Here is an 11,337-nt window from a genome sequence, read left to right on the forward strand (position 1 = left end):
GGGCAAATCTGCATTCATCCCAAGGGCTCTGATCTCCTCTGCAGAGCTGCATGGGGGCAGGCTTTCTCCCCCGGCTCCTCTTCCATCTCCAGCGCCTGGCGCGTGAAGCGTGCTCGTGACGAGTGTTATACCATAGCATGAGGTCTCCGTCGGTGGGTGACCTCGCCTGATCCAGATGTCCTGAAAATGCTGAGCTGCCCTCAGGTGCTCCTTTCGCGCCTTCTTGTCCATTGACGTTCACTTCACAGCTGGCTGCAGCTGGATGTCTAGGCTGCACTGTTATTCCCTGGAGCCAGCATTTCATACAGTCTGAAAAATAGTGACAGATCCACTAATGAATGGGAAGGCGCGGAGTCAGGCCCCCAGAAACAGTCTGTTCTTTGATGTGCCGGCTCCTTCGGCTTATGAAAGCAGGAGAGCACCGGGGCCTGAGCGCGCTAAGTATCTGGTTAGTTTAACAGCCTGGCCTGAGGAAACAACAACGTTCACGGTTTCTTTGTATTTTCAGTTTTACAGACAAGAGAAAAGATTACAACTAATTGCTATAAGTTTAAAATCAAGGATGGTTCTTTCATCACGCTACGGAGTCGATGGTTCAGTTTCATGAACCCTTGGACCAAGGAAGTAGAATACATTGTCTCCACCAACACAGTCGTTCTGTAAGTGTTCTTCCTGTGTCAGAAGCGAAGCTTCAAAGAGAAACGCCTTGGGCACCTCACCGGGAAGGGGGTTCAGGCAGGGCCAGTGTCGCATCCTTTAATCCCCCCCTGCTAATATCCTGTGACACCTCAGGAATGACAGAAGCCAAAGGGGTTATTAGCACCAGCTTCGGTGCCCATCCCGTGCAGGCCACCAGCCTGTGGACTTGCTCCAGGAAAGGGCAGCACTTCCTTTCTGACAAAGCCATCAGCCTTTGAATCGCAGGCCTCACTGGCAGGGCGTCCCGGGGTGCTGCTGTGGAGGAGGCGGCGCGCACAGGCACCGCGCACGCTGCCTGTGGCCTAGGACGGGCGGGCATCCACCCCACCAGGCTGGCGGCCTGAGCACTGGCAGTCGGAATAATGCCTCAAAGGCTGCCGCCTGCGGCGTGAACGGGGCAGGGAAGGACCTCCTCCGTGTCCCTGGCTGCTCCCCAGTCTCCTTTCCAGGGTTCCCAGACCTCCACCGGTGGTTAGAACTGAGTGGAGGGCTGGGGCTGGGTGTGCGGCAGGCAGGAGAGGCGGCCCGGCAGCAGAGGCAGGCCTTGCCAATGTCGCCATCCCTGCTGAACAGTGTCCTGCACAGACTAGGAGGCAGCGAGGCCAAAGGCTGGGCGCTCTCCATCGCGTTACCCAACAGCAAAGCCTGTCCAGCCACTCAGACGCACGCTTCATTTTCTGGCCTGTCCAGGTCCAGAGTGGACACCGGACCCCTGGGCCAAGGTGAAAGGTGCACGGTTCTGAGCAGGCCTGACTCACATTTCCTTATTGCTGGGCTGTTCACAGAGCCAACGTCCTGGAAGGTGGGGACCCAACCTTCCCGCAGCTCACGGCGTCCCCCCACAGCATGGACAGCATGCTGCCCTCTGGAGAAGGTAACTACGGACTGCTGGGCATCGGGGCTTGCCCGTGAGCAGCTGCTTGTGGCCGATAAATACTCAGGAGCCCCAGCCAGCATGTCCTGTGGAGCAAGGGAGGCCTCGAGGGGATGAGCACTGAGGACGCTGTCGTCTCGCTTTCTCTGTGGAGCCTGAAATACCAGGAATTCCCTCTTTGCTGGGGCTGCCCTCACCCTGGAAGTCCCTGAAATAGCAAACTCGTTGCTCCTCTTGTGCACTCCTCCCTGTGTGGTGTCTAGTGGCTGTGATGTGCTCTCTGGCGACTGTCACTGGCTCCTGTGGTGGTGGGGGGGCATCTGTCAACGTGCAGGGGTTCAAGGGGGGTGCCATATCCGGGATGGGGCCTTGGCCCCTGCTGTCTACATCTGACTTACCCTTCCTCGCACCCACCTCTGCTTCAGTCCCCACCTCGCTCTACCCACGACTCCTGCAGCCACTCTGTCCTGTGCCACGGTCTGTCTCGCCAAGTGCCTCTTGGACAGAGCCACCTGGGGTCCCAGAGGCACCTGCTGGTCCGCACTCCTCTGTCTGGTCGGTTGCTAAACCCCTCCCTCCATCTCTCATTCTGTCCAGACATGGAGTCCTGACCCTTCCATCTCAGTCCTGTCACCACTATTGCTGCTGTGCTGCCTTCATCTCTCGGATGGTCACAGATGACTTCCTGGCCTCTGTCTTGCTCTCTCACACCTGCCCTGTCCCCCTCTGTAGCTCATGCTCCAGCAGTGGACTTTCTAATAACCCAAATCTAAGTCGGTGCCTTTTCTGTGGAGTCCTTTGGTGCTTCTTGTCCACTCGATACTGTCCGAGTTTGTTAGCATGCCCGCGGCCCTTCGTGGCCTGACTGTTGCTGCCTCTCCAGCTTACTCTGTCACTCCCTCATGGCCAGTCATGGCGAGCTTCTCCCCTTGTCCTGCCTCAGTGCCCTTGCATGTATTACTACTCTACCTTGACTCCTCCCTCCTTCGCTGACAAGTTAGTGCACATTCCTCTCGCAAGACTCGTCCCACAGTTAAGCTCTTCCTGTGGTCAGAAAACTGACCACAGATAATTTGGGTGCCTTGTTGGGTGTCAAACTTACACTTTGCTGCAGCCAGCGTTCATGTTGTCTGTCAGCCCGTGAAGACGGTGAGCTCCTTGAGGCCAAGGATGCTGACTTCTCTCTGGTGCTCGGCCCGGTACTGGGTAAACATCCGCTGAGCGCACAAGAGAAATTAGATGCTTCTCGGCAGCGCTTGCCTCTGATCCCGGAAGGAAACTGCAGCGTTTTCTTGTGGAATGCCTTTTCTGGACAGGCTGTGCCTCTGATGTCCCTCAGGGCACAACCCTAACGTTGAACTCCACATCGTGGGGTAAACTGGTTTTGATTTAACATGTAATAGCATTTCTTCCTCGGTTTTCCCTTTTCCCACTCTCAGATTCCTTTGTTGTAGGTGGCCCGAAGAGGACCCACCCCACTGTTCCAGGGATTCCAGGGGGAACCAGGGCCGGGGCAGGAAAAATAGGTCGCATGATTGCTGAGGAAATCATGGAAATCCACAGGCAAGTAGCCCTTTCTAGTCCCCCGCCACCCCCTCAAGCACGGGCGCTTCACCCACTATGGGGGTCTTGTGGAGACTTGGTTGTCATGGCCGGGCGGGAGGCTGCTGCGGAACACCTGGTGGGTAGAGGCAGGGAGCACTCTGGCCAAATGTCCTGTAGTACGCGGGGCACTCGCCCCGTTCCCTCCCGCCCACCAGTCCAAAATGTCAGCAGTGCCGTGATTGGGAAATCCTGCCTGAAATAAAGACCCTAAATCCAAACAGGCCGGAGCTAAAGGGAACTACTTGGAAGCTCGACTTTCTTATTGCTTCTGTATGACACAGAGCTTCCAGGGAGGATGGGTGTACATTAACATCCGGGACTGCAGGAGTACACGCTGTGATCTGCCGCGTGATCAAGCCCTTAAAACATTAGCTTCTTCAAATCAAAAAGCTGCCTGAGGTTAGTAATAGAGACCGAGCAGGTCAGGTACGAAGGAAAGCTCTCGTGCGCAAGACTTCTGTTCCGCATCTAAGAGAAGTTTGGAAGTTTGCACCCTGGACCTCTGAACTTGGCTTCTTTAGAGCATCTTTTAATTTTTTGGTTTCTGTCGACTTACACCATAAAAATGGCAGGCAATAGCCACCTCCCAAGGACTGTTGAGGATTGTGAGGGAACGCAGGCAAGTTCCTGACCAGAAACAGACATAGGGTGAGTGGTGTGTTTTGAGTGCTTCAATACTGAGTCTCTGTCTTCAAGAGCAGTCACAGAGAAGGCATTTTAAGTCGATTTGAATTTGGGGGGTGGAGAGAATGGTAACCAACTACTTGGGAATGCAGACAAAAAGGAACATACTCAGAAGGGAAAAACAATCCCTGCTGCCACTGTCTTGATTCTCTTAGGAGACTCAGAGGATGATCGTTTTCCAGTTGGCCGCAGAGGGCGCTTACCCCAGTGTGCTTTCACCAGCCCTAGGAATGATGGAGGTAGTTGCCCTAGTCTACTTCAGGAAGGACCTGTGTGCAGTGATCGGCCACTAAACACTGTGTTTTGATTGAGTTCATCCAAGGATAATACAAAAGAGTACCTGACCTCACGGATCTTACAGTCTTTGAGGTCTGTTTTCTTTATGACAATGAAAAGAGGGAGAATTCCTGAGCAGGCAAGAGTTTGAATTTGATCTTAACCAGGGTTTGTGATGAAGGTGGGCATTCCTTCTAGAAAATACAAGCACATACTGGAGTGGGCATGTGAGTGGCATATTGGGTTCTAAAAGCAGGCCATCTAACTGGGGAGCCTTTTTGTAGAGGCTCATGATGGGAGATAGTACTAAGCATCCCATGAAATTATGCTAAGCATATTAGAGTTTAGACCCAAAAAAAGGGCAAGACCCCATTCATTGTAGGATGCTGAGCAAATGTCCAGAGGGTTAAGTATTGTGGACACTGAATTGGAAGAGATGAAGGTGAGCAAGTAATCACCCAGGAATGAAGCCCAGCTTATAAGGGTGGTACTGTCTGAAAGAGAACTCAGTCATTTTAAGGAAGGTAGTAAAGATGAAGTAATGAGCAAAAGCAATTCCAAGATGGGGACTGTGGGGAAAATAGTGGCTTCAGAGTCATAAATAGGAAAAGGATGGAGACATTTTCAGCAAGTAATTAGTGCCTGCCTGTGTATGCTGAAAGTATGATATAATTTTATCTTGCCTTTGAGGAGTTTCTAATCCAAAAGAGAAAATGTGGTAACGAATTTATATAGAAGTAGGCAGTACAAATAAGAGTCAAAAGGAGCTGAGAGCTGGTGGTTGCACAGCTGCTACCATGTGCTCCCTAAATCCAGCTGCACTGCTGCGAGTCTGCTCTGTAGGTGCGCCTGTGTCACCCTAGCCCCTCCATTTCCTGAATATTTACTAACCAGTGTTTGTAGGAACAAGATAAATCACTTGCTGTGGATTCCAGTTCATGCTATTAAAAAGGTTTCCTCCAACCCTGAAATACAGATTTTGTGAGGAAATAAAATTGGTCATTTAGTTGAAATTCATCAGCCTGGAATAGACTCTAATCTGAGGGCTTTAACAGAGGCTTGACTCGAAGGCCCACATTCTAGATCACGTGCCTATAGAATAAATCTAGTTTATCACCTATTTTTATAAAGTTTTATTGGAACACAGATATAACCCATTCATTTATGTATTACATAGTGGCAGAGTCAAGTACTTATGCCAGAGACCAAATGGCCTAAAGAGCCGAAGCTAGTTACTATCTGGCCTTCACAGAAAGGTTTGCCAGTCCCTGCTATAGATCTTTATTCTTCACGTGTGTGGAATTCATACTCCCGGGCGGGGGAAGGAAAGGCGGCATAACAAACACCTCTCTTCCCTGACAGGATAAGAGGGTCGTCGCCTTCCAGCTGTGGCTCTAGCCCATTGAACATCACAAGTACACCTCCCCCTGACGCCTCTTCTCCGGGAGGCAAGAAGGTAAGCCTGGTGACTCTTAGACTACAGTCCTTCTTAATCTAGAGAGCCTCTTGCTCAAGTTCTCAAATGTTGGAAGTGGGAGTATATAATTACAGTTGTGGGTGCCACAAGCTGGGCCTTTTTTTCCCTCGAAGTAAAGTATTTGTGTGACGCGCAGCACAAAAGCCTGCCCACTAGTGCCAGGGGGGTTGCGACATCCTCAGCATTTATTCCATTTAACTGGGGGACACAGGAAAAGGTGGTTCTGTTGTGCTGAGGAATGATTAGTGAGTGCCTCACGTAGAAAACTTAGTTTTCTGCCAGTTTTCAAGAAAATAATCGAGTCTAGTGAAGGCACTGGAAACAGCAAAACCAGCAGTGCTTTGAAAGGTAAGTCCTGCTTTTGCAACTGCAGATAAGTTAGGGATATGCCACCTGGGTCACCTGTGAGGTGGCAGCGTTGGGCACAGATGCCTGTCAGTCACCGTCTCCAAGAAGAGCTGTCTGGAAGGCTCCACCCTGGGTTTAGCAGCCACTCATCTGTTTCAATCTCTGCTGGAGAATATACAAGTCTAGGCCAGTGTTCACTGTAAATTATGGATCTACCTACAGTGCCTGATGTTAATATGGGTTAGGACAGTCCAGAAGCCATCATTTTGGACATAGTCCTCCTTTTCCTATCTCCCAAAATACAGAGAGAAAGAAAGAATATTAGTAATTTACCCACTTGGAACTCCTGGGACCCAAAATACATTGAATGCAGGGCATGAATTTTCAGAAGTGGCTCAGGTTACCATGAGCTGTGGTGCTGCCAGGTGGGACGGGGTAGCTGGTGAGGAAGGGCAGGGTAGGACACCTCTTCTACTAGAGCAACATTTTTATTTTATATATGAATCTTCTGTGAAAGTTTTTATTTTTGAAAAAAGGTTTTAACTCCTCCTAGGAATGTTCAAAAGTCAACAAATTAATGGCTAAGAGTACTGTCAAAGTAAAACAGACTTGGGTTTCAGACTGACTTCCTCAGGAGCTAGTTATGTGACCCTTTATAATTTTTTTAAGCCCTGGTTTTCTTTATAAAGGGGCTAAAATGTTAGGACAGCCAGCAACTCTGCACATGGAAACCCTATTATGCGATAATACATACATGTGCAAGTGCCGGAGTAGCCTTCAGTAATGACTCTGAAAATAGCATCAATAGAAGTAGCTGGGCTGGGTACCCTCCCCCACTGCTTGCAACTATTCTTAGCTCTGCTCTGTTACACCTGGAGGTTCTTCATCCATATTGGATCCACCATCCCCTTTAAGTGGTTTCCCCTTCTGGGCTTCTCAATTCAACGTTGGGCACTTGACTTTCTGGTAGCACAAGGAATCCTACTACTGTTTTGAAAGGTTATCAGTCCAATAGGGTACCTAAAAATTATTACTCAAGCAATTTTCATCTGCATTCTTCCATCTTATCCTTACAACTTTATATATAATGAGGTTAAGACTCCCAAATATTAAAAGATTAGCTGAGCATTTATTAATAAGTGCTGCCTCAAAGTATGAACCCAAACTAAGTCAAGGTGTCTTCTGATTTTTCATACCAACTGCCAGAGATCTAAAACTCTACTGTGCATTGCAAAGCACTCAGTCATTTTGAAGCATTTATGGAATTTTTTCCTTTGCTTTGGGCTTATAAAAATGGGTCTGGAGGAATTCTGGAAATAAATGTACATTCTTATGAGGCCTCAGCAACAAAACAATGTAAGAAGAGTAGTCTTAAAAAACCAAACAAACTAATAATACTGAAACATGATTTTTTTTCTCAGCGTTGATACGTGCACTGACAGTGTACGAGCAATGTTGGTTAAAACTGATGCTTCTGCACAAATCAGGGCAGTGGCACCATACTGTCGGTGTCGTCACTGTTTTCCTCATACACGTAACTTAAAAGCCAGTTCCATTTAAGAATGTCCTTAATGGAGCAGTAAAAATGATTACTTTTATAAAAGTCTTGAGTAAAACTCTAATGATGTTACAAAATGGGAAGTATAGAAAAGCACTGCATAGCAAGTATGACAGTTGTCTCAAGGGGGGGGGGGGAGCACTTATGTGATTGACTTGAATTTCTTTTTTCATAGGATACCCTTTTTACTATCACACAGTGTGGTTCAGATTTGGGTACTTAGCATATATTGTCTTGAAAATGGAGTGAATCTGCCACTTCAAGGAAAACAACTAACAGTATTACTGATGATAAAATTTTAGCTTGAATATCAAGCAAAATTGAAAGTTTTAGAAAAACATAATCTACTTTTAGCTCAACAGCTTCTTTCGAAAGCTTAACAAGATATTTCTGATGAGACAGGTAAAATATTAAAAATGGTCATATTATGAAATTGTATAATGAAATGTGTCAACATCTGGAAGCTCTGCCTGACTCAGTGAACCAGCACTTTCCAAGTGACACAGCAAGACAATTTCAAAAACAAGCAGACTCATCTATTCTAAATGCCGATTTCAACATAGCAGAGTACAAAATTTCATTTATACGGTTGCAGATACTACACTGCAACTAACATTTAAGAAAATTTCCTTGAGTTTGATGTAGTAACAAAGACAATGACGATTATTTTGAAAAGGCTAATGAAATACCTTTTCCAGCTTCCCTGAGAGGCCAAATTTCTTTCATATGCTTCAGTGAAACAAATCTGAAAACAATGAAACAGCAAATATAGAATCCTTTATGTAGTCTACTCAGCTATACATTATTTGCAAAAAATAGAAAATTTTTTGTTTTGAAGTTTTCATTAAAATGTTATTTATATTAATAGGTTATATTTTTAACTTTACCTTTAAATAGTGACTATTAGTATAGATCATACAAAACAATTCCTCAAGAGTCCTCAATTTTTGAGATAGTAAATGGGTGCCTAGACCTGAAACCGAACTGCGGCAATAAAAGCTGTAATGCCATCTACTGGCAAGGCCTGGAATCACACCTGCCCTGAAATTCCAGCATTACCAAAAAGCGTTTTGTCACCTACATCCAAATACTTCTCAAAGATGCTTCTCTGTAATGAGACTTAGCTAGGGGAAGAAAACAGGATGGGAAAGAAAATTTAAGTAGTAATGCTCCTCAGTGACCTATCTTATTAAACCACTGGCTAGTGCAGTCAGCGCCTGTAGCATAACTGGTTTCATTTCTAAAGTTTTGTTATTTTTGACTCCTTAGAGCCAGTTTTACAGCCCTCCCCCCCTTTTAGCATCATCTATTGCTGTAAAATTATTTCTCTGAGTTACGGGGGAACAGCCCAGGTGGCCTAATTGAGATTTAGTCCTTCTCCTTGAATAGGTGAACAGCATCATTTAAGGTAATTGAACGCGCTAGGGATTTTATTCAGCTTTAAACTGCCTGTGTAGGCTGAATCTAAGGAAGAGTTTTGGGGTCCAGGTTTTTCTTATCGAGATCATTCCAAACTATTTGAATTCATTCCATAGGAAACTGAAGTCATTGCGCATATGATGAATACAACTGATTGAACCTCCTGTGAAAACTTCTTTTGTTTGTAGATTTTAAATGGAGGGACACCAGACATTCCTTCCAGTGGCCTACTACCAGGGCAGGCTCCAGAGAACCCAGGTTATCCATATTCGGATAGTTCTTCTATTCTTGGTAGGTGACATTATTTCATTGCAGTAAGCATCTGGCATAGTTTTAACTGAATTGTATAAACTAGTTTTAGCTAAGTTGATAAGAACAAAGTGAAGGTTTAAAATTTGCTTAATATTTGTTTAAATCTTTAAAGAGTTCAGGTGGGGGTCCAAATTTGTCCATGGAATTCAAGAGAATAGTCTAGACACAGGCCTTTTCCTACCGTACGGAACATAATCTCTTCAGGGGAGAACCAGTGAAAGTTGATATATAAAGGTGGTCAATAAGCAGTTAGAGGGTATTCAATCATTGAAGGATGGGAAGTTTGCTCTTATCCCACCCAACTTCTCTTTTCAGATTCTTTTCCTGATTTTTACCTTCCAGTTTATCCTTCTGCTTATAGACTTAAAATGCGATCACCTGAAATGCCTTTTATGTTTGAATTTTAAGCATTTTATTTCTAAAATATTGGCTTTTCCCTCTGAAAAATGCCAAATATTATGGCAGTGCAGCCCAAAAAGGCTTTCTCACACTATTAACTTTCTTGGTGTGCTTCAGGATTGTTCCTGAAAGTTACACGTGCTTTGGTGTGATCACTGACTGGTCTTTATCTCCTCCCACAGGTGAGAACCCTCACATAGGCATAGACATGATAGACAACGATCAAGGCTCAAGTAGCCCCAGTAATGATGAGGCAGCAATGGCTGTCATAATGAGCCTCTTGGAAGCAGATGCTGGGCTGGGTGGCCCTGTTGACTTTAGTGACTTGCCATGGCCATTGTAAACACTACGTGTTGCTTTGACAACAGGTAAGGATCAAAGTGCATTACTGGTGGAGTTTTACAGTCTATGAAGCTTACTGGATAAGGAGAGACCAGCTTTTATGTACTGTCTTCATAAAAGCCATTTCAGAGCCATTGATACAAGTCAATCTTACCATGTGTAACTTCAGACAAAGTGGACCTAAGCCTGCTCCAGTGTTTCTTCATCATGATTATTGGGCTAGCTTGCATTAATTGTATATTTTGGATTCTGTTTGTGTTGAATTTTTTAATCATTGTGCACAGAAGCATCATTGGTAGCTTTTATATGCAAATGGTCATTTCAGATGTATGGTGTTTTTACACTACAAAGAAGTCCCATGTGGATATTTCTTATATTAATTGTATCATAAAGCCGTTTATTCTTCCTTGTAAGAATCCTTTACTATAAATATGGGTTAAAGTATAATGTATTAGACAGTTAATATTTTTAATAAATGTTTCCCTTGTTCTATAAATAACGTTCACATTTGAAATAGAAAAACCCTACAAGCTGTGTGTCTGGATCTTAAGTGTTTTACAGTGGTGGAAGGACAAACCAAATGACATTTATAGAATCGTTTGGCCTTTATAAACTACTAGTTGGTTTCTACTTTCCTTCATACCACTAGGGAAAGAAACCTAATTATGACACTAACGATCTGGTCAAAGTGGTTATAAAGTTGATCAGAAAGTTTAAAACAATGGAAGTTTATTTTGATGAAAAACTTGAGTTTACAATCATTTAGTAAATGAAGAACAAACACTTCATTTTGCTATCCCATAACTCTTCAAGGAAAATAAAAATTAGTAAATAAATACGTTAAGGATAAGGCAGACTGAATAAACCCTCTCTGAATGTTCATACTCCCTGCATGTGTACTCAAAGGGTGAAAATGGCACTGAGAAATAAGATATGGGTAGTTGAATCTTGTCATAAGCATTCAAATAAGCCCAATGACATTCACTTTTGCGCATCATGGGCAGCAAACTATACTTTTTACTGAAGGAGTACTTTGATAGCACTTTAGTTACATATTGTGCATCACAACTATAAAAATGGCTTCAACAATTCCATTTAACCACCATTCATAAAGTGCAACTAATATAATCTGCATTTTACCTGGGGTGTGACAAATACCTAGACTGAAAGTACCCCAGCTGCCAATTTCCACAATTTCTGAAAAGGTCTAGACATGTGAAAAAGGACTGTCCCCCATACAAAGACCCAATTTCACAAACCTACTGGTAAACAAATACATTTATATAATTGGAACCTCAGGATGCTAGAGTTGTACTCATTTAAAAAACCATTCAGCTACCTTTG

The 11,337-nt window shown here is 44.9% G+C and overlaps 1 protein-coding gene across 6 annotated transcripts in view; it reads left to right on the forward strand.

Moving 5' to 3' along the window:
- The window catches only part of BMAL1 (basic helix-loop-helix ARNT like 1), a gene marked incomplete at both ends in the record, with an annotated part of 29,388 nt that extends 19,394 nt beyond the window's left edge, over positions 1 to 9,994 (forward strand). For 4 of the 6 annotated variants that reach the window (XM_084230287.1, XM_084230289.1, XM_084230291.1 and 1 more), the window contains 6 exons: positions 509 to 659; positions 1,485 to 1,573; positions 3,028 to 3,136; positions 5,501 to 5,594; positions 9,129 to 9,231; positions 9,834 to 9,994. In XM_084230287.1, the coding sequence (XP_084086413.1) occupies positions 509 to 659; positions 1,485 to 1,573; positions 3,028 to 3,136; positions 5,501 to 5,594; positions 9,129 to 9,231; positions 9,834 to 9,994 (707 nt within the window). Of the gene's footprint in view, positions 1 to 508; positions 660 to 1,484; positions 1,574 to 3,012; positions 3,137 to 5,500; positions 5,595 to 9,128; positions 9,232 to 9,833 lie in introns of all 6 variants that reach the window. The other 2 variants (XM_084230286.1, XM_084230288.1) reach the window with 1 other exon arrangement.
- Between the last annotated feature and the right edge of the window lie 1,343 nt (positions 9,995 to 11,337).

Source organism: Talpa europaea (genome assembly GCF_964194135.1).
Source record: "Talpa europaea genome assembly, chromosome: 1".
Classification (NCBI taxonomy): Eukaryota; Metazoa; Chordata; class Mammalia; order Eulipotyphla; family Talpidae; genus Talpa; species Talpa europaea.